The sequence below is a fragment of the Anas acuta genome, chromosome 27, assembly GCF_963932015.1.
Source record: "Anas acuta chromosome 27, bAnaAcu1.1, whole genome shotgun sequence".
In the NCBI taxonomy this organism is placed as follows: Eukaryota; Metazoa; Chordata; class Aves; order Anseriformes; family Anatidae; genus Anas; species Anas acuta.
The window spans coordinates 4,145,220-4,165,522 of NC_089005.1; the positions used below are offsets into that span (position 1 = coordinate 4,145,220).

The following is a 20,303-nucleotide window of genomic DNA, read 5'->3' on the forward strand; positions in this document are numbered from 1 at the left end:
CGTGATGGAGCCAGGCTCCATGGTGGGCTTGGCCTTCCTCCTCCTCCTCCTCGTCCTCCTCCTTCTCCTCGTCCTCCGCCTCCTCCTCCATCACCGCTGTCACCAATAAAATGTCCATTTCCCACCCACCCAGAGACCCCCCTGTCGCCCTTCCCAGCCAGCCCTGCCTCAGTGTAGGCGCCCACTTGCCAGCCCCAGCTTTTGGGGGAAAAAAGCCGGAAAATGGCTTCGCCTCCATATGAGAGCCGCCCCTGGTGGTGGTGGAGGTGTCCTTCCGTGGTCACCCATTGGTTTATTTAAAGAAAACAAACAAAAAGAAACCATCTCAGCCCGCGTGGAGTTGCAGAGGGTTCCCGCCCTCACCAGGACATTTTGGGGTTTTTGCCCCCATCCCCTCCCCGGGGCCCTCCCCACCGCCCCCTCCCCAAAGTCACTTTTATCTTTTTTCTGTAAATCCCCGAGGGGTCAGTTCCGCTGCTGTGACAAGGTCTTCTGCACCCTTGGCCATCCCCTGGGGCAGGGAGACCCTGCTTTGGGGAGTTCTGCCCCAAAAGTGGCTGACGGGGGCGGCTCTGGCTGCTCAGGCGGACAGGCCAGCAACGTTCTCACTTTTAACGTTTCCTGCTTATTTTGAGTGTTTCTTGCACCTTGAGCGTTTGTTAGGAGCCTCGCGTTGTGTCTTGAAGGGGTCAAACCCGATCCTCCCCTGCGCCCCACGGCAGCGGCTCTAGATGGTGTTCTCGAAGATCTGCATGGAGCTCATGATGTCCTCGTCCTGTGAGGGGCGAGAGGGACGGGTCGCAGCCCCCAGGCCCCCCGCTGGGACCTGCGCTTTTGTGTCCACCCCCCCGAGACCTAAAGGGTGCAGCCTCCTCTCCCCCCAAACCCATGGGGACATCCCTTTGGAGGGGACAAGGGCGGGGGGTGAGGAGGAGGAGATGGCACCAAAGCCCCCCCCAGGTGCCCCCCACCTGCTGGCACGTCTCCAGGAACTCCTCGAAGGTCACCACGCCGTCCCCGTTCCTGTCCATCTTCTGCAAGGGAAGAGCTCAGCGGGGGGCCGTCCCCGTCCCCGTCCCTGTCCCCATTGGCGGCGTGCCGGGGGCGAGGCCGGGCTCACCTGGAAGAAGAGCTCCACGTGCTCGGCGGGCGCGCTGTCCCTCAGGGCGGGCAGGGTGCAGCGCCCCATCATGTCGTAGATGGACTTCATGATCTCCAGCATCTCCTGGGGAGGGCACAGAGCGGGGCCGGGGTGACAAAAACCTCCCCACCCCCCCCCCCCATGCTCCTTCCCAAGGAGGCCACTTCCAGCCCCCAGCCCCGTCTCCCTCAGTTTTGTCCCTCTCTGGACGTCCCCGTGGGTGCCACCACCCCCGCCGGCCCCTCCTCATCCCCCGGGGCACCTCCTTGGTGATGAAGCCGTCCTTATTAATGTCGTAGAGGTTGAAAGCCCAGTTCAGTTTCTCCTGCACCGTCCCCCGAAGCAAAACGGAGAGGCCGCCGACGAAATCCTGCCCGAGGGACAGTGGCCGTGAGCGGTCCCCACACCGGGACACGTCCCACCCGCAGTGACCCCCTTCCAGACCCCACAAAAGGCTCCGCAGCGCGGCCATCGACCGCGGGGACTTCTCCTATCGATCCCGCTGCTATTCTGGCTCCTATCTATTTTTAATCGCCTGGGATGCGCCAGCTGCTGCCGCAGGCTCCCCGCAGCCCCCCGGCACCTGCCGGCGACGGGGCTGCAGATTTTCGGGGGGGGGGGCACCACCATTTGGACCGGCTGATCCCAGCTGTGCAAAGCCTCGCCGAGTCCCTGCCCGAGAAGCCCTCCTCACGCAGCACCTCCCCGGGACTCCTATCTGATGAATCACGCTGCTGGGCACACTCGCATCGAGCCCAGCATCCTCAGCACTGCCGAGGGTGGTGGCACCGATGTCCCCCTGCGGCACCGGCGTCCCCCCGTGGCACTGGTGGCCCCCCCACTGCTCACCTCGAAGCAGAGCGCCCCGCTGCCGTCAGCGTCGAAGGCGGTGAACAAGAAGTGAGCGTAGGCGCTGGCGTCTGCGGAGGGGAGACAGGGGAAGTGGGGGTGTGGGAGCACCCCGTATTTTTTTTTTTGGGGGGGTGACGCCACCCCGGGGCGCCCCCACTCACCGCCCTGCGGGAAGAATTGCGCGTAGATGAGCGTGAAGGTCTCCTCGTCCACCCGGCCGCTGGGGCACTCCTGGGGGGGCAGAAGGGGACACCGGGTGAGCCCCATGGGGCTGCGGCCGCTCCCCGAGACCCTCCCCTGGGCACTCACGCTCTTGAAGCCGCGGTAGAGGGACTGCAGCTCCTTTTTGGTGAACTTGGTCTGCGCCTGCAGCTGCTCCAGCCCCTCGGGTTGGTGCCGCACGGCCGAGAGCTCCAGGTCGCCGTCACTGCTGTCTGCGGGGATGTGCGGGGCTGAGCGGGGCCCCCCCCCCGGCTTTGGGGGTGAGCGCCGGGCCCCCCGTGGTCCCCAGGGAGGGGATGTGACGGCGAGAGCATCGCGGCACCCCGCACCTTACCCGCCTGGACCTGGCTGTGCTCGGGAACAAACCTGGAATCCCCCAAACCCGGCAAAACCCGGCAGCTGTCCCCATTGCGATGAGGAACTCACCCGGGGCGGCTCCGTCGGCTGCTAGCTCCAGGTTTCACCACCCGGGTGAGGAAACGGCTCCGTCAGTGCTTGGAGGGCTTCCCAGGAGCTGCTGGGCTGTGCCCACTCCGGCAGCGTGATCCCGGAGCACCCCAGAGCATCCCGGAGCCTCTCCAAGCATTCTGCAGCCTCCCCAGGCATCCCAAAGCACCTTGGAGCTTCTCAGAGCATCCCCACGTGTCCCAGACCATCTCGGAGCATCCCCGGGCCTCCCAGAGGATCCCAGAACATCCCAAACCACACTGGAGCATCCCAAACCATCCCGGAGCATCCCGGAGCATCCCGTGCCCAGGCTCCCACCCGCACGGCGTCCGCCTCTCATGTCCCTCTCCCCCCTCCCCGGCTCTCTGCGCCCTCCGTGCTGCCGGAAGGTAATTAATAAATGATGCCTCGTTAATGTTTCCAGCCCGGGAAGCCCCCGCGGAGCCGTTCAATGCTGAGTGGAGTCAGCAGGAACTTTGGGATGGGGAAGGTGGGATGGGGTTGGGGAGAGCCCCGGCCGTGCCGCGTGTCCCCAGACTGGGGGGGGACACCCTGGGGACCCCCGATGGACTGCACTGGGGGTTACTGGGCTACCGGGCTGGGGCTGGGGTGTAGAGGGGCTGTGTGGAGCCCCCTGTCCTCCTGGCTGGGGTGGGATCGGACTTGGGAGTCCTCAGAGAGACGTTTTGGAGGGGTTTGAGGGGTCAGTGCGGGATTGGGGATCCTCAGCACCCCATCTCAGGGGGATTTTAGGGGACCCCACAGGCTTGGTGGTCCCCAATCTGCCATCTTGGGGGGTTTCAGGGGTCGAGGTGGGCTTGGGGTGTCCTCAGCACCCCGTCTTGGGCAGGCTTGGGAATCTGAGGGGGCTTCCCCAGCACCCTGCCCTATGGGCTATAGGTTAGTACGGGCTCAGAGCTCCCCAGCACCCCATTTGGGAGGGTTTTGGGGGGCGGTGTGTGCTCAGAGCCCCCCAGCAGCCCATTTTGGGGTGCTCAAGGGGACACCAGGGCCGCAGCGTGCTCCACGGGGCTGTGACGTGGCGGTGAAGGGCACCCCAAAACCTTCGGGGGCCACCACAGACGTTCTGGGAGAGGCACCCACACCACCAGCAGCCCCTCCACGAGGAGCAGCCCCAGGGGCACGTCCCCACCGTGGGCACCCCAAAACCGAACCGCGTCCAACCCCAGCCCGGGGAGGGGGCCGGGGGTTACCTTCGGCAGAGATGGGCTCCAGGATGCCGAACTGCTTGAGGACGGCGATGAAGAGGAGGATGACCACGGCCACGGCGCACAGCTCCATGCCCTGCATGGCCATGCTGGGCCGGGGGCACCCCGGGGTGGCGGCGGCAGCGGCGGCGCCTTCGGGTGCTGCGGCGGGGCCGTCCCCTGCCCTCCGCCCCCCCGGCCCTGCCCTCCTCCCTTGGCACGCACCCACGCCTTCGGACACGGTGCTCGCCCTTTTTTCCAACAGTCTCTCGCTTTTTCCAATACTTTCTCCCTTTTCCCCAATACTTTCTCCCTTTTCCCCAATACTTTCTCCTTTTTTCCTATACTTTCTCCTTTTTTCCCCAATAATTTCTCTTTTTTTCTAATAGTTTCCCCCTTTTCCCAATACTTTCCCCTTTTTTTTCCCAATAGCTTCTCTTTTTTTCCCAATACTGTCTCATTTTTTTCCAATAGTTTCTCTTTTTTTTCCCAGTAATTCCTATTTTTTCCTGTAATTACTCATTATTTTCCAATATTTTATCATTCTCTCAATAGTTTCTCATTTTTTTCCCAATATCTTCTCCTTTTTCCCAATATCTTCTCCTTTTTTCCCAATAGCTTCTCCTTTTATCCATTACTTTCTCCTTTTTTCCTCATTCTTTTTCCAATAACTTCCCCTTTTTCCCCAATGCTTTCTCTTCCTTCCAACACTTTCTCATTATTTTCCATGTTTTCTCCCTATTTCCAATACTTTTTCCTTTTTTCCAGCAATTTTTTTTTCCCAATAGCTTCTCGTTTTGTCCACTTTCCACCTTTCCCCCCATATTTTCTCTTTTTTTTATTCTTTCCCAATATTTCCTCTCTCTCTCTCTCTTTTTTTTTTTTTTTCTGTATTTTCTCATTTTTCCAATACTTTCTCCTTTCTTCCTTCGAAACAAAGCTGGGGGGCAAAACGGGTGCTGCCTGCCTCCCCCCACACATCACCCATGGGTGTCCCCTTTGCCTTGACACCCCCCCGTCCCATTAAAAACACTCCAATAAAAGGTTCCTTCACCCCCCCAACAGACCGAGGCGGGCAGTAATTACCCCCCAGCAGGGTAATTAACAGCCCCCCCTCACAGCCTGGTGGCTGCCAGCAGCCATCGATCCCCGCCTGCAATATTAACGAGGGCGAGCCATTACCGCTGCTCCCGCGGGTGCGATGAGCGCAGCCCGTGCTCAGCAAAGCGCAGCCGCCCCCGCCGCGGGGCCAGGGCTTCGTGCCCCCACGGGACCCCCGAGGATGAGGGGGGAGCCAACTTGGCAAGCGCCAAGTTGCCAACACGCAATTAGTGCAGTGAGGGCTAACGAGCCCTGATGGGGGAGCCATGGGGATGAGTAAGCAGCGCGGGGAGCGGCTGCTGGCACCGGGCCTGGGCTGTGCTGGGGGGGCACTGGGTTATGGGGGGGCACTGAGGTGTGTGGGGGAACTGAGTTATGGGGGAACTGAGGCACATTGTGTTTGTGGGGACTTTGGCTGTGTCTGTCCATCTGTCCGGCACCAGGACCGTGCCACCACATCACTGGGGTCATGGGGACTTGTCCCCATGGTTGTGGGGCGGCCACGATGTCCCCAGAGCCCTGGGGACGCGTCCCCACCGCCATGGGGCCTGGCCTCAAGCAGCACCATGGCCGCCCTCCCCGCACAGGGCCCGTTGCTAAGGCCAGGCCCCGTTGCTAGGGGCGTGGCCTCACACACGAGGGGGCGTGGCCAGTAGCCAGGGGGCGTGGCCTCGGGCTCGAGGGCGTGTCCGGGCACTGAGGGCGGGGCTCGTTGCCCCGGGCAACTCCCGCCCTGCGGCCACTTCCGCCGCGCCGCCGCTTCCGCTTCCGCCGCCGCCTCCGGAAGTGCCGGGTGCCGCCGCCGTCGCCGCCGCCATGGCCTCAAGGTTACTGCGGGTGAGCGCGGCCCTGCGCCTCCTGCCCGCCGCCACCGCCCGCGCCGCGCCCGTCCGGCACCTCGCCGCGCCCGGTGAGCGGGGACGGGGCGGGAACCGGGCAGGGAACGGGAACGGGAACCGGGTGTGGGGGCGGGGGGCGGGGGGGAGGCCGCGGGCTCCCGGTCTGACGGCGCCGCCCCTCCCGCAGGAGACCTCGCCAGCGACCAGGAGCAGGCGACGGGGCTGGAGCGGAAAGTGCTGGAGGCCATGAACAAGGGGCTGGTGAGCGGGGGGCGGGGCGGGACCGGGACCGGGACCGGGACCGGGGGGGGGGGGAGGGGGGGCGAGGCCGGTTTGGGGGGGCCGGGAAAGGAGCGGGGGGGGCGCGCGGGGAGGGATCAGAGCGGGGGGGGCACCGTGAGGAGGGGTGGGGGAGGGGGGCGGAGTGCCTGGGGGGGGGCTCAAGGGCTGGGGGCTCACCCTTTGTGGCCCTCCCCCCTCTTTCTGCCCCCTCCCCTCTCTTTGTGCCCCCCCCATCTCTGTGCCCCCCCCCCCCCCCAGGACCCCTACAGCATGTTCCGGCCCAAACGCTACGCGGGGACCAAGGAGGACCCCAACCTCGTGCCCTCCATCGGCGACAAGCGCATCGTGGGCTGCGTCTGTAAGCACCCCCCCCCCCCTCCTCACCCCCCCCTTCCTCACCCCCTTGCCCCCCCCCCCCTTTCCTCGCGCCCTTGTCGCTGTCCCTCTGTCCCTGTCCATCCGTCCCAGCTGCTTTCTGTCCCCCCCCTCCAGGTGAAGAGGACAACAGCTGCGTCATCTGGTTCTGGCTGCACAAGGGGGAGGCTCAGCGCTGCCCCTCCTGCGGCGCCCACTACAAGCTGATCCCCCACGAGCTGCCCCACTGAGGGACCGGCCCGGGGGGGGCCGCACCGGACCCGCCTCAGCACCCTGAGGACCCCCCCCCTCAGCACCCATCTGGAGTTTTCGGAGCCGCGCCGTGCCGCTGCGGCGCTCGTTGTGTTGTTTTGTGTTCCCCCCTCGTATAAAAACGAGTTGTGTGTGGAGACCTGGCCCTGACCGTTTTGTACTGGGGGGGGGGGTTGGGGGCAGCGCCCATGGGTGCGGTGCGGGAGGGCGCTGCGGGGTGGTGGGGTGGGGGCACTGAGGGGGTGCTGCTCACCCTGGGGTGCTCCCCTTGTGCTGGGGGTGCTGCAGAACGCCCCCCACAGCGAGGGGGATGGCGGGGAGGGCACCCTTGTGTGCTGGTTGCCGGAGAGGTGACATTTGGGGTGTGGGGGGGTGACAGCGCCATGTCACTGTCCCCAAACTCCCAGGAACGTGTCCCTGCAGCCTTTATTTCACCGGGGGGGCTGCCAGGGGGAGTCCCCATGGCCCCAGTGCCCCCCCTGCCACCGGCCCCGGGAGCGGGGCCCCCCCCGGCCACTGGGTTTGGGCCCCAAGGGTGCGGGTGGTGGAGGCCCAGGGGCTCCCAGCCCCCTCCCGCACCCCGCTGGGTGCTGTGCTCCCTGCCCGTGACGTCACGCGCGCCGCCGCTGACGTCACGTTGCTTTGACGCAGCGCGGCGCCGCCTCCTCCAATGGGAGCCGCCGCCGGGCGTGATTGACAACGGGGAGGAGGGCGGGACGAGCGGGGCGGTGACATCACTTAGGGGGCGGGGCAATGGGCGTGGCCTCGCGCTGTGGGGGGCGTGGCCTCGGGGCGGCAGAGGGCGCGCGGGGACGCGGCGGGCGGAGCCTCCCCCCCCCCCAATGGCCTCACGTGGGGGAGTGCGGCGGTGACGTCATCCCTGTCGCAGAGGGGCGGGGCCGCGCGCCGGAAGCGGGGCGGGCGGCGCGCGCGGAAGGAAGGGCGGGCGCGGGGCGGGCGGCCAAGATGGCGGACGGCGACAGCGGCAGCGAGCGCGGCGGCAGCGGCAGCGGCAGCGGAGGGGGGGGCGGCGGGGGAGGCTTCGCGGCGCCCCGGGGAGGCGGCGGAGGAGGGAGCGGGGCCGGCGGCGGAGGCGGAGGAGGCGGAGGAGGAGGCGGCGGGGCCGGCCCCGAGCAGGAGACGCAGGAGCTGGCGTCGAAGCGGCTGGACATCCAGAACAAGCGCTTCTACCTGGACGTGAAGCAGAACGCCAAGGGGCGCTTCCTCAAGATCGCCGAGGTGGGCGCGGGGGGCTCCAAGAGCCGCCTGACGCTCTCCATGGCCGTGGCCGCCGAGTTCCGCGATTACCTGGGCGACTTCATCGAGCACTACGCGCAGCTGGGGCCCTCCAGCCCCGAGCAGCTGGCGCAGGCCGCCGGCCCCGGCGGTGATGAGGGGAGCGGGCCCGGGCCGCGGCGGGCCCTGAAGAGCGAGTTCCTGGTGCGGGAGAACCGCAAGTACTACCTGGACCTGAAGGAGAACCAGCGCGGGCGCTTCCTCCGCATCCGCCAGACCGTCAACCGCGGCCCCGGCGGGCCCGGAGGCTTCCCCGGCGGCCCCCCCGGGCTGCAGAGCGGGCAGACCATCGCCCTGCCCGCCCAGGGGCTGATCGAGTTCCGCGACGCCCTGGCCAAGCTGATCGACGACTACGGGGGCGAGGAGGACGAGCTGGGCGGCCCCGGGGGCGGCGGGCCGGGCGGCGGGGGGCTCTACGGGGAGCTGCCCGAGGGCACCTCCATCACCGTGGACTCCAAGCGCTTCTTCTTCGACGTGGGCTGCAACAAGTACGGCGTCTTCCTGCGGGTGAGCGAGGTGAAGCCGTCCTACCGCAACGCCATCACCGTCCCCTACAAGGCCTGGGCCAAGTTCGGCGGCGCCTTCTGCCGCTACGCCGAGGAGATGCGCGACATCCAGGAGCGCCAGCGGGACAAGCTCTACGACCGCCGCGCCGGGCCCCCCGGTCCCGGCAGCGGCAGCGGCGCTGGCGACGACTCTGACGGCGACGACGTGGACGACGACTGAGCCCCCCCACCGCCAGCACCCGCCGGCCTCCCCCCTCCTCTTCCCTCCCTGCCCTTCCCCGGACCCCCCTTCCCCTCCTCGCCGCGACGGGGAGAAGGGGGCCCCGAGCCCGCCTCCGAGTCCCCCTCCCTGGCCCCCGGCTCCGCCACCGGCGAGAGGAGAGAGAAACCGGCCCAACCGCAGCCACCGACCGCGTCCCTCCCTCCTCCGCACCACCGGGACGAGCCACCGGCGTGCCCCCGGGGGCGAGCGCCCGGCCCCCCCCTTCCTCCCTTCATCCCCCCCCCCCCCCCGCCTGCTTCAGCCCGAGGACTCCGCGCTTTTTTGGGGCCGGGGGTGCCCGGATCCTCTCTCCTCTCCCGTCTCGCCCCGACCCCCTCTGTCCGTGTCGGCGTCGTGCCCCCCGCCACCACCGAAACCAGCAGCCCGGCGCCCCCCGGGGAGCCGCCGCACGCCGGCTGGGGGGGAGCGAAGGAGCCGGCGAGCTTTCGGCAGCCAGATGCCATGCGGGGGGGCCGTCTCTGGACCAACGTCCATTGTCTCTTATTTTTTTCCTCTTTTTTTTCTTTTTTTTTTTTTTTTTCCTCCCCCCTTTGCGGAATCGTTTTGTTTTCTGGGATGCGAACTGCTAAACTCCAGGCGCCTGAACTGGAACCCGTAACTGAGCTAGTGCAAAGCTGGCAGGTTTCTGAAGATAAAGGAACACTTCTGTTCTGATTTATTATTATTTTTTTTTGGATTATTATTATTTTTCCCCCCCCCCTTCCCTTCTTTTTAACACGGGGGTTGCAAAGAGAGGTAGGCTAGAGAAAAAAGCAGGCACAAAGCACAAGGCAAGCTCGACGGATCGGCTGCTGCTCGCTGGAGATCTTCCCCTCCTCTCCAAATAAGGTGGGCTCGAGCGAGCGCCGGGTTGGCAGCGGGAAGGCCAGGCAGGATTCCCCGGGCGGCCGCGAGCGGGGCCGCCGCCGTCGGATGAATTTTTCCAAGCCCTGGCTCGGCCGGGAGCCCCGGCGGCCAGGAGGAGCGCCCGGCGCCGCGCGCGGGACTCGGAGGCCTCGGCGGGCACACGCCCGCGCGACGCCGGCGACCTCAGGTGCAGAAACCCAACCCGTTGGTCTTCGCCCGCGGATTTTTAACACGAACTCGATGCGTTTCCTCAGTACCTCACGCCGTGCGAGCGGCGGGGCCGGCGCCGGCCGGCTCGTTAGCGCGACGCAACCTGTGGGAGCTCCGACCAGCGCTGGGACCGCGCACCCCGGCGGCCGGGGCGTTGGATTTTTATTTTTTTTCTCTTTTTTCTCTCTCTTTTTTTTTTTTTTTTTTTTTTTTTTTAACCACCTCGCCGTTTCACCAGAGACTGGCTCCTGCCAACAACTCGTCCAGCTGCTCCGGAATCAAAGTGGGGTCCTTTCAGCGATCACCTCTGTTATTAAATGGATTTTTCACTCTCAAATGGTCTTTTTTTTTAGCTGATCGGGTCAGTCCTGCCCCTCCAGAACGGTATTTTTTTAGCCACGTTATCCTAGTAACTTTGAACTGAATGGGGAGCCCGCTGTTCATTCCAAAGTTTCAGGTATCATTGTGTGACACCTTCTAGAGTCTCTAGGACTTTTTAATTTTTTTCCTCTCATGATTTTTTATTATTTTTTTTCCTCTTTTTGGAAACTGTGCATGCCTGCCCTCTGAGCTGCCTTGTTAATTTATTGTTGCGAACCCTTCTGCTGGCGTCCCCCTCTCCGCGCTCTCTGTTCGCTCCGTATTTATTGGAAGGCGAGGAACGGCCCCACAGCGACTCCCCACGCGGCCGGCCGGGGGGGGCACCGGCTCCGTGCCCCGCGCTGAGCCACGGGGACGGCCCCACGCAGCCGCCCGCCGCCGCCTCTCGCCGCCCTCCCGTTGTCCGTAGGTCTTTTTAAGGGATTTTTAACGAGAACTTACTATTTTTTTTTTCCTTTTCCTTCCGTTTTCCCCCGTTTTTTAATTCTTCTCCGTCGCAAAGAACTCGGTTTCCTAAAATCCTAACGGGAGCAATAGTATTTCTCGATGTCCGAATCACATCCGTACACTTGTACTGTATTTTGTACTGTAAGGCAGCTGTTTCCAGTAATGTCCTGCTGTATTTACCGATGTGTTTTGTTCACACGCGTTCAGTTCTTTGCCGCGGAGAACGCAGCGCCGCGGGCCGGCGGCGAGGAGGAGGAGGAGGAGGACGAAGGCGGCCCCAGCCCCGGCCCCGCTCGCCGCCCAGGACGCCGGCTCCGCGCGCAGACCAGCATCTCGTCCCCTCGCTTCGGTGGTGATGGACTTTCTGTTGCTCAGCTGCTGTGAGCCAGTTCGGTTCTTGCAAAGATGCAGGCGGTACCTCTCCTTTTGAAGAGGATTATATATATATATATATAAATATATATATTCTTTTTTTTTCTTTTTTTTTTCTTTTTTTTTTTTTTTGGCTGAAATCGCAGTAACTAGCCTTACCTTTCTACTCTGTGGTAGCGGCGCGGGCTTCGCGGGCCCGGCTACGCTGTCGATAGCTGCCTAGGAAAACCCGTGGAAGAGGCAAAGAGGCAAAGATCACGTCCGCCAAAAAAAAAAAAAAATGTCCAACCCACTGCCGCAGACGGCGTTCGCTTTGGCAACCAGAAACCTTTCTCCCGCCGGCGCCAGGCCGGCCCAGCGATGTATCTATGTACAGAAACCTTCCGCAGCTCCATTTGACCTTCCAGCACACAGGTGAGAAGAGCAGAGCGCGTCGGGGGAAGAAATCTCGCAGCAAAAAAAAAAAAAAAAAAAAAAAGGAAAAAACAAAACGATTAACAGAAATAAGTTTTTTTTTTTATTTTTATTTTTATAACCCTGCCAGCGGCCGGCGAGAGCGATTTTCGGAGAGGTGGGCGGGCGAGGAGGCGCTCCTCGTTTTGGGCTTCGGCGGTCGCTTCGTGCTCCGGGAGCTCAATCCCAAAATTGCCCCCGTGGCGGGCGGGTCGGCCGGTGGCTGTGCGATGTGTGCACCTGGAGGGGTGCGCGCAGGAGGCTGGGGGTTGTTTCTTTTTTCGGTTTGGATTCGGTAGAAAACGGGCAAAACGTTGTTTGTGTTTTATTTTAATGTTTTATGCCGGAAGGGGGAAATCCCAAATGGTTGGAGCTTCCAGATTTCTGTTGCCCCAAAAGGGACGGTTTGAGAGCGCAACTCTATCAGAGCATCTGCTGTACAAAAGGCAATGTAAATCTTGTATAGCACCCCAAAAAAAACTTCGTGTAAATACCCGAGACGTCTGGGCCGATCGCCCGGAGCCCGAGGCGGCCGCAGAGGGGTCCCCGCGGGGATCACCCCCAAAAAAAACCAACAAAACAAACCCAACCCCGCGGCTCCACTACAGTCAAAACTGCTTCAATTTCCCCGCTCCCTCCTGAGAGAAAAGGAAAAACCACGGAGCGTCCCTGCCGTGCTCCTGGCCGGCTGCACGAGGCCGGTGGCCGCCGTCCCCACGCCGAGCGGCCCGCGGGACGACTCGCGAGGACGGAGCTCTCCGGAGAGGGGCGGTTCCTCTGGTTGGCGAAAGCCTCGCCAACTTCTTTTAGAAAAGAAAAGAAAAAAAAAAAAGAAAAAAGAAAAAAAAAAAGAACCGTGAGCGAGTGATGACGGTACTTCAGATGCACAAAGGAATCTCTCAGCAGATATTTGCCCGAGGAGCAGCGCGGCCTCGGCTCGCGCCGCGGGGCCGGGAGCGGTTTCCCATGCGGGGTTCCAACGGGAGCGCCAGGCGTGCTGCGAGGACGAGGCGGCGGGAGGAAGGCTCCCTCCTCCTCCTCCTGGAGCTGGATGTGCTCGGGGTTTGTGTTGCTGGAAGCTCCCGTCCGGCTTCCCAGCTGCTGGGGAGCGGCGCTCGGGAAGGCACCCGCTCGGACGGACGGGAGCGGAGAGCCGGGACAGAGGGTGACAGAGGGCGGTGGGCTCGCGGCCCCCGCTGAGCTCCCCCCGCGCCCGGGGCAGCGCGGTTTCGGGGAGCTGGCGGTGCTGCTGGTGGCCGCGAGGCTCGAGGCCACGTTACCAGCCTCAAAAATGCGCCGGGAGGCACGAGGCCACCAGAAGGGACGACCGCGGGTCTGTCCTGCACGGGGAGCGCTCTCGGCCCCAGCACGCGGTCATCCCGCACCCCGGGGCAGAGCTGAGGAGGTGAAACATCAGCGCGGGGCGAGGCAGAGCCTCGGCGAGAGCTGGAGGCTGAGAGAGAGAAAAAAAGAGAGGCGCCAGGGCCGGGCCTGGCTTCCGCAATATCTGCTGAGAGCCCAAAACGTTCACCCCGAAGTACCTTGACGAAAAGAAGAAAGTTTTATTCCTCTTATTTTTTTAATGAAAGAAAAAAAAAAATAAAAGCAAACCATGCACTTTACGCGGCCCAGCGCGGGGGCTGCCGGCGCCCGGAGGGGCCCCGTCCCCCTCTCCCACGGCAGCGGGGCCGATTCTCATTCCCTTCCTCTGCGGCCGGCGGGGCGGCTTCGGGAGGCGCCGGGGAGCGGCCGGCGGTTGCCGAAGGCAGGTCCTGGATTTACCACTAGCAAAGATGACGCCCGACGTGACGAACTCCTCATGCTAGCGAGCACTCCTTACCGTAGCAGATTTTTGCAAATGGAGTTTTACAGTCTATATTTAAAGAATTGTATGTTTGTAACAAATAAAAAAGTATGCGGAAAAGTGAATGAAAAACCCACCCGGCCCCGGTCTCGCTCTTTTTTTTTTTTTTTTTTTTTGAGGGGGTTGGGGGTCGGTGTGGGGGGCTTCCGATTGCTGTGGGGTCCCCCCCGAATTGCTGTGGGGTCCCTGGTGCTGGGGGAAGCACCTCGAGGGCCACCTCGTCCCCCAGTTGGGCTCTGGGGGCAGCGCAGCCCCTTGTGGGGGGGCCCCCTGAGGCGTGGGGACAGCTGGGGTGGGCTGCGGGGGGGGGCACCGCGTGCAGCTGGCGGGCGCAAGTGCGAGAAATCGCCCCCGTTGAGGGAGGGGGAGGGCAGCAAGGGTTTGGTGCAAAGCTCGGTGCATACGTGTGGCACGTGCGGGTGCCCACGGCCGTGTTCCCCCCCCTGTTTTCACCCCCCCCCCAGCAGCGCTGCAGCCCACGCCAGGCCCGCACGCGGTGACGCAGGCGCCGCAGCCCGCGCCGCATTTAGCTCTGCGGCTCCCTGCGGGCGCGGGCTCATCTGAGGACACGGGCGGCAGCCGCCTGCGCACTGCGAGCCGTGGCCGTCGCCGCCGCCGCCACCACCGCACGCAGCCCCTGGGCTCGGGGACCTGGCGTGACCCCATCCCCAGAGCTGGAGCCGTGCTGCTGCCTCGGAAAAACGAAGCGGTGGCGCTCCCCCCGGGTCCCAGCTGCTGCGGTGGGGGCCGGGGGAAGGCTGAGGGGGGCTGAGGGGGGCTGCAATGAGCCCCCAGGACAGCTGCGGGGGCTGCAGGCGCCAGCAGCAGTTGTTGCCTGCGGGGCAGGTGCAGGCAGTGGGGTTGGGGGGGGCAGATCCACTGCTGAGCCCCCCCCACAGCCCCAAAATGCTGTGGGTGCATTAATAGGCACGGTGCTTGGTGCTGGGGGGGGTGGTGGGGAAATGAGGCAGCAGGGGGCCTCTCCTCCTCCTCCCCCCCCCAGCCCACAGGCCCCTACCTCTCCTCCAGTGCCTCCTCCCTGGCAGTGTCCGTCCCACGCATCCTGAGGCAGCAGCCGGGGCGCCCCCTGTTGTGGGGGCAGGTTCGGCTCCACAGCTCCTTCCATGTTTTTTTATTATTTTTTTTCCATCTCTTTCAATTTTTCTTTTTTTTTTTCCTCCTTTGTAGAGTTCACAGCCACAACCAGCCCGACGCAGAGCTCCTCTGCAAAAGGGCCTCGCGCTGTGCTCCCAACGCAGCTCCCATGGCTCCTGTCCCAATCCCTGCTCACTAAAATCCAAATTTCCCCCCCAAAATTCCCCTCCCCGCCTCTCGGTGTGTGCCCGGAGCTCGGCCGTTACCTGCAGCCTTCCCCCCCCGAGCCCCTGGGCGGAAAGCTGCCCCTCAGCCCCCCGGCCCCAAACCGAAACCTGCACCGAGGGGGGGGGACCGGGGCCACCCCAGCCCCTCCGCGCTCCCTTTTAGGGCATCAGCGGCCTTTATTGGGGGAATTTCCTGCGAAAATAATAAAAAAACACCACACAAGGGCGCCCCCTCGGCGTCCCGGGGGTGAATTCCCCTCAGGCCGGGCTGGGAGCCGCGGCCTCTCCTCAGGGGGGCGGCGCTGGGGCCCCTCAGGGGGACGGGCGGGCGGGCGGGCGGACAGACGACGGCCTCGGGGCCTGGATCACAACCGGGAGCCCTCCCGAGGCCGCCCCCGGTGCCCGGTGCCCGGTTCCCGGCCCCGGTTCCCCTCAGGGCCCCGCAGCCGCCCCCTCCCCCCCTCGCCTCACAAACAAACAACCCGGGGGGCGGGGAGAGAGAATGGGCGGGAAAGCCTCTTCTCGCCTCCCATTGGCTCCGCCGCCTGTCTATCTTCTCAACCCCGCCTCCCTCAGCGCTATCCTCTCTTTCTATTGGCTCTCCGCCGCGTCACTCATCCGCGCCGCCCCCTCCCCTCGGCCCTGCGTGCCGTGTGCAAAGCCAAAAAAAAAACCCCACCGGCCGTTAAACGGGCCGAGGGGCGGGGCCAGCGGAGGGAGCTGGAGAGAGGGGGGGGGTAGCAAGAAGCCGCTCGCCGATTGGTCCGAGCGGGCCGTTCAAATAAGCACGGCGCGCCGTGATTGGCTGCGGGGTCTCGGCGGCGGGCGTCGCGCTCGGGCGGGTCATTGTCTGGCGGCTCCTGAGGCGGCTCCAGCGCGGACTCGGGCGGCGGCACCATGGTGAGGGGCGGCGGCGGCCGCCGGGCTCGGCCCCCTCCGGAGAGACCCGGGGAGGCTCCGGGGGGGGCCCGGTGGGACCGGGGGTGGCGGGGGGGGGACCGGGGAGGAGCCGCAGGGGGACCGGCGGCGGGGCCGGGCCCTGTGGGGGGGGGCCAGGCCCTGTCAGGAGGCCCCGGGCCCTGTCACGGCCTCAGGGCCCCGCCCCCGCTGCCGCTCGCACCCCCCCGGTCCGCTCCCGGTTGGAGTCGCGGGGACACCGGCCCGGCAGCGGCCTGCCCCGCGGTCCCGTGCGGGCTCCTGGCCGCTCCCTGCCCGCCGCGGCCCCGTGAAGAGGCCCCGCGCGGTGCCCCCGGGCTGCGTCACACCGGGGGGGAGACCCGCGCGGCCCCGGCCCTGCCGCCCCCGGTGGTTGCCGGGCTTTGGGCTCCTTCGTCCTCCGCGGGGGCTTCCTGAGGGGGGGATCTGGGGAAGGAACCGGGGGTCTGACCCCCTGCGGCACCCGGAACTTGGGGGGCAGGCCCTGCTTGCGCCGCTCCCGGTGCTTGTTTACACCCCGCGGGGCCGTGCTGCTGCCGGGTTTCCAACCGAATTTTCTGATTTTGTCTCTTCCCGGAGCACACGCAGGTGTGGCAGCTCCGGGCTGGAGGTCGCCGCGTTTGTTTTTTTTTTTCCTCCCTTTTCTCCTCGCGGTGCCGGGGTCTGTAACTTGGAGCGAGCGGCTTAGGCTAGGAGGAGCCTGCGCTGGCTGAGGTGGAAGTGCCGGGTGAAATTATGCAACCTTCGCCTCGCTGCGTTGCTGGGCGCCCTGGAACTGGTGGCTGCAGATGAAAAACTTGTCTTTTTTTTTTTAGCAAGTTTGGGTAGGGGAACGCGCTCTGAGAGCAGCTCACTGCGGTGTCAGCAGGGAGAGCTGCTGGGCCGGGTGTCCCCCCCCCGGTGCTGTCAGTAAATATTGCCAGTAAACAGCTGCCAAAGTTTGTTTTTCTCCTTGAAAACGCAAATGTGGAGGCACGCGTTTGTAGAAGTGGTGGAAGCAGCTCCCTGCTGCCTCGGAAACAGAGCGAGGTGTGCGGGGGCTCCCAGCAAGCAGCTCCTCATGGTGACAGGGACCTGTGCACCCTGCTCGCTGGGGCCAGGGCTGGGCCTGGATTGAACAGGCCCTGACTCCTCTGGAGGGAAAGGCAGTGGTGAGAGATTTAATTAAACTGGTTCTGTGCTAGTAAACAAGCAGAACTGCGTTTCTCTGCCTTGCTCCTGCGCTGGGTTATGAGTGCTGCAGCCTGCTGCAGAGCTTTGCCTCAGGAAAACACCGGGGTTCAGGGATGTTGATGGCCAGCGTGTTGTCCCCAGATGGGTAGGGGCTGACAGCTCGGCCTCTGGCCACACAACTTTCTTTTGGGGATGGAAAATGAGGTTTGTGTGGGGTGAGAGACTTGAGTGAGAACTGATTGCACCACAGCTGTTAATTCCTGGCAGTTTCTGGTCAGTGCGTGCCGGGCAGCTTAACCTGCCAGCCTCTCCCAGCCTCGCTTCCCAAGCGGAGGAAGAAATCCCCGGGCTCAGGAGGAAGGCTGGGACGAGCTGCGGTGAGGGGCTTCTCCTTCCCGGGATGGGGACAGCCCGGGACTCCCGGCCCCTGGTGTCTGACCCCTTCCTCTTTGCTCGAATATGGAGCGAGCAGGAAGCTGCCAGCTGGGGGACCCGAGAGGGAAGTCCCAAAGCTGGCCAATAACAGCTCGTGGTGCGAGCACCCAGTGCTCTGTGCCAAAGCTGCCTCGCCAGGAAAGAGAAGCCCGGCTGCAAATATCCCTCCCTGACTCTTTGGCCCTGAACTTGGAGGCTTTGCACCGACGCGAGGAGCTCTGCTTCCTGCTCAGGGATCCTCAAGTGTGGCGCCTCACAAAGCTTCTCATGTGTCTCCCCGAGCTCCCTGGGTGTAAGGGATCTCACCCTCACTGCCGTCCCAAAGGAACTGGGGCCAGCCAGTCCCCCCCGTTGAGGTGCCAGCTGCCGAAGAGCCGCACTCTTCCCAGGTGCCAGCCTTCCCTGCGTGCCACCCTCGTGCTTCACGCTGCAGGAAGCTGGCCCCAGCTCCGCCACCTCACCCAGCACCGCTCCGCTTCCAGCTTCAACACCTTCCCGTGCAGCTCGGGGCCTAAAGGAGCTGCTCGGACCTTTCCGTGCTGCGCAGGGACACGGGCCTTGGGTGTGCTGCACGGCAAAGCCTTTCCCGCGGTGAGGCAGTGCCTTGCTCTGGGGATTAGCTCAGCTGGCGGTGCCTTCGTCTCCTGGGGAGCTCCAGATCCCATGGCTGCTTCTGGCAGAGCAGGAGGGGCGGCTGCTGGCTGGCTGCTCCCATCCCCTTTGCACTGGGATGTTGTTGGGGTCGGGACAGCCCGGCCTGCCCGCACCTGAGGTAAAAATTGCCTCTCCTGCACCCCTCGCAGCCTCCAGCAGGCTCTTCCTGTCAGAATTAATGACTTCAGGCTTTAATTAGCGCCTCGCTCCCGTGATCCCTTTTAGGTGGATGTGAGAGAGCCGCCCACACGTGGCAGCTTCCTCCTCATCCCCCTGTGGCTCCCAGAGCCGCACGCGGGGCTTTGTGGGACGCTGGTGGCAGGGAAAGGGAGCACCCTGGAAACCCGCAGTGCTGACCCACGGATCCTGGTGTTCAGAAGGGGAGCTGCTGGGTACCTGCAGGAGCCAACCCCACACCCAGATTCCTCCCAGCTGCTGCACGACACCTCCTGCTCTCCGCTGGTTTCCCCCCGTTTGCCGCCTTCTGGAAAATAATGGAAATAGTGGGAACAGGAAACGTAAAAATTCCGCTCGCCTGGTAGCGGAAACGCGCCTGGGGCTGCTCTGAAGGCAGCAGGCCCGGCAGCAAGAACCAAAAATTATCATGGGGGGGAGAACTGAGGTGGCTTCGTCGGAGGGGCAGGACTAACGAGGGCTCTGTCTCCGCAGGCTGGAGGTAAAGCTGGCAAGGACAGCGGCAAGGCCAAGGCCAAGGCGGTGTCCCGCTCCCAGAGAGCCGGGCTGCAGGTAACGGGCGGCTGCCTCGCCTTCCCGGGCTGTAAAACATCGCGGAGGTAACAAAACCTCCTGCTCCCCAGGGGCGGGGTGCCACTGCCTTCTTTGGTTCCCCTTGTTTTAGCAAAACCATAATGGGGAATAAAGGGGAAGGGGAAATGTTGCTCCTGGCTCTCAGCGGGAAGGATCCGTCCCGGGGCTGGCCTGAAGGCTGCGGGCATGGCTTGGGGGCTGTGGGGCTCTGCAGCGAGTGCGTGGGGGGGCTCTGAGGTGCCCGGTGCTCACCCCGTCTGCGTTGCTTCCTCTGCAGTTCCCGGTGGGCCGCATCCACAGGCACTTGAAGACCCGCACTACGAGCCACGGGCGAGTGGGAGCCACCGCGGCCGTGTACAGCGCCGCCATCCTCGAGTACCTCACCGCCGAGGTGAGGCGCGGTGCGAGCAGCGGCCCAGGAAGGCGGCTGGCCCAAATCTCTTGGGTTTTGCTCTGGTTTTATTCCCCATCGATTCTTTTGTCCAGTTGGTTTTAGCGTTGGGAAGGCCGCTTGGGTTTCTGGTGGGTTTATAAAAGGGGAGGCTGTGGGGGGGGAAGGAAAAAGGGAATTTGGGGAGATGCTCACGGCGCCGCGGGTCTCTCGCCAGGTGCTGGAGCTGGCAGGCAACGCTTCGAAGGACCTGAAGGTGAAGCGCATCACTCCCCGTCACTTGCAGCTCGCCATCCGCGGCGACGAAGAGCTGGACTCCCTCATCAAAGCCACCATCGCTGGGGGAGGTGAGTGGGGCCGCGCGGAGAGGCAGGAGGGTGATTTTGGGTGGAATTCAGCCTGATTAGCGAGCGAGGTCGCCCGTCACTGCGGATTCCAGCCCGGAGCAGCGCTGAGGCTGGCAGATCTCTGGCAGGGCGGGAGGGAGGCTGGAATTCCCAGCAGCCGAGCACGTGGCGGTGCCCGCGGAGCGCTGACGCCTCCTTCTCCCCGCAGGCGTCATCCCCCACATCCACAAGTCTCTGATCGGGAAGAAGGGACAGCAGAAAACCGCGTAAAGGAGTCGAACCCAGCCCGCGTCCTCCCTGTCGTTGTACTGTAACCGGGACAGAAGAAAGCCGGGGATATGTGGAATTTTTTTAAGGCATAGTTTGATGGCAGAGCATAGACAATTGACCGTAGGACAGGAGCAAACATTTGTATGGTCTTTAGGTTCCAAGTTTTTTTTTTTTTTGACAAAAAGTTACCTTGTCACGTGGCAGCGATTCGTGTGTTGATTGGCTAGGTTTCTCCCGTGTGTTTTATACAAAAATGGAACGGATAAACCATTTTTTACAAAAACCCGCTGTTGGCCTGTGGTGTTGGGGGCCCGGAGGGGGGGGTTTAGGTGGGGCTGTTTCTGCAGGAGATAACCCCGCGCCCCCACAGCGTTATCTCGCAGCTGAGGAAGGCGCTGAGGAGTGGGACGTGGGGCCAAGTCCTGCGCGGAACCACCCAGGGCTCCCCCCGCATCCCCCAAAAATTGCTACAGCCTCCCCCCCACATGGCCTTCACATCCACCAAGCTCCCGACCTCCTCTGGGGCCTCCCGTACCCTAAAAACCACGGTGCTGGCAGCCCCCAGCCCTTGTGCACCCCAAAACTTTGGGTCCTGGGCACCCCGTACCCCTGTGCCCCCAAATTTACCCC

At 63.8% G+C, this 20,303-nt stretch overlaps 5 protein-coding genes across 6 annotated transcripts in view; 4 read left to right on the top strand and 1 right to left on the bottom strand.

Annotated features, from left to right (window-relative positions):
- Positions 1-454: 454 nt before the first annotated feature.
- KCNIP3 (potassium voltage-gated channel interacting protein 3) lies at positions 455-5,130 on the bottom strand. The gene is made up of 8 exons (XM_068662432.1): positions 3,877-5,130; positions 2,303-2,427; positions 2,155-2,224; positions 1,991-2,061; positions 1,404-1,511; positions 1,121-1,225; positions 972-1,034; positions 455-775 (listed from the first exon to the last, which is right to left on the bottom strand). The coding sequence occupies exons 1-8, from the start codon at positions 3,977-3,979 to the stop codon at positions 728-730; spliced, it is 693 nt and encodes a 230-aa protein (XP_068518533.1). The 5' UTR covers positions 3,980-5,130; the 3' UTR covers positions 455-727.
- A 591-nt stretch (positions 5,131-5,721) lies between these two features.
- COX5B (cytochrome c oxidase subunit 5B) lies at positions 5,722-6,856 on the top strand. The gene is made up of 4 exons (XM_068662426.1): positions 5,722-5,881; positions 5,998-6,071; positions 6,351-6,450; positions 6,585-6,856. The coding sequence occupies exons 1-4, from the start codon at positions 5,788-5,790 to the stop codon at positions 6,695-6,697; spliced, it is 381 nt and encodes a 126-aa protein (XP_068518527.1). The 5' UTR covers positions 5,722-5,787; the 3' UTR covers positions 6,698-6,856.
- Positions 6,857-7,670: 814 nt separating this feature from the next.
- Positions 7,671-13,453, top strand: PURB (purine rich element binding protein B). Its single transcript, XM_068662405.1, has one exon. The coding sequence runs from the start codon at positions 7,686-7,688 to the stop codon at positions 8,739-8,741; it is 1,056 nt and encodes a 351-aa protein (XP_068518506.1). The 5' UTR covers positions 7,671-7,685; the 3' UTR covers positions 8,742-13,453.
- MRPS24 (mitochondrial ribosomal protein S24) overlaps positions 7,671-20,303 on the top strand; it is an 83,624-nt gene continuing 70,991 nt past the window's right edge. For both annotated transcript variants that reach the window (XM_068662416.1, XM_068662417.1), the window contains exon 1: positions 7,671-7,691. In XM_068662416.1, coding sequence (XP_068518517.1) covers positions 7,686-7,691 — 6 coding nt within the window. In that variant the 5' untranslated portion in view covers positions 7,671-7,685. The remainder of the gene's footprint in view (positions 7,692-20,303) is intronic.
- On the top strand, positions 15,448-19,956 carry H2AZ2 (H2A.Z variant histone 2). Its single transcript, XM_068662425.1, has 5 exons — positions 15,448-15,599; positions 18,567-18,644; positions 18,943-19,056; positions 19,274-19,403; positions 19,612-19,956. Exons 1-5 carry the CDS (start codon positions 15,597-15,599, stop codon positions 19,671-19,673), a joined length of 387 nt encoding a protein of 128 aa, XP_068518526.1. The 5' UTR covers positions 15,448-15,596; the 3' UTR covers positions 19,674-19,956.

What these genes read in the sequence shown, in the direction of transcription:
- KCNIP3 (XM_068662432.1), bottom strand. Translation starts at nt 3,979, where the DNA reads ATGGCCATGCAGGGCATGGAGCTGTGCGCCGTGGCCGTGGTCATCCTC. An exon ending in TCTACCGCGGCTTCAAGAGC is followed by an intron (nt 2,225 to 2,302) that starts GTGAGTGCCCAG and finishes CTGCCCCCCCAG; the next exon opens with GAGTGCCCCAGCGGCCGGGT. An exon ending in ACGGCTTCATCACCAAGGAG is followed by an intron (nt 1,226 to 1,403) that starts GTGCCCCGGGGG and finishes TGCCCTCCCCAG; the next exon opens with GAGATGCTGGAGATCATGAA.
- COX5B (XM_068662426.1), top strand. Translation starts at nt 5,788, where the DNA reads ATGGCCTCAAGGTTACTGCGGGTGAGCGCGGCCCTGCGCCTCCTGCCC. An exon ending in CCGGCACCTCGCCGCGCCCG is followed by an intron (nt 5,882 to 5,997) that starts GTGAGCGGGGAC and finishes CCCCTCCCGCAG; the next exon opens with GAGACCTCGCCAGCGACCAG. An exon ending in AGGCCATGAACAAGGGGCTG is followed by an intron (nt 6,072 to 6,350) that starts GTGAGCGGGGGG and finishes CCCCCCCCCCAG; the next exon opens with GACCCCTACAGCATGTTCCG.
- PURB (XM_068662405.1), top strand. Translation starts at nt 7,686, where the DNA reads ATGGCGGACGGCGACAGCGGCAGCGAGCGCGGCGGCAGCGGCAGCGGC.
- H2AZ2 (XM_068662425.1), top strand. An exon ending in TCGAGTACCTCACCGCCGAG is followed by an intron (nt 19,057 to 19,273) that starts GTGAGGCGCGGT and finishes GTCTCTCGCCAG; the next exon opens with GTGCTGGAGCTGGCAGGCAA. An exon ending in AGCCACCATCGCTGGGGGAG is followed by an intron (nt 19,404 to 19,611) that starts GTGAGTGGGGCC and finishes TTCTCCCCGCAG; the next exon opens with GCGTCATCCCCCACATCCAC.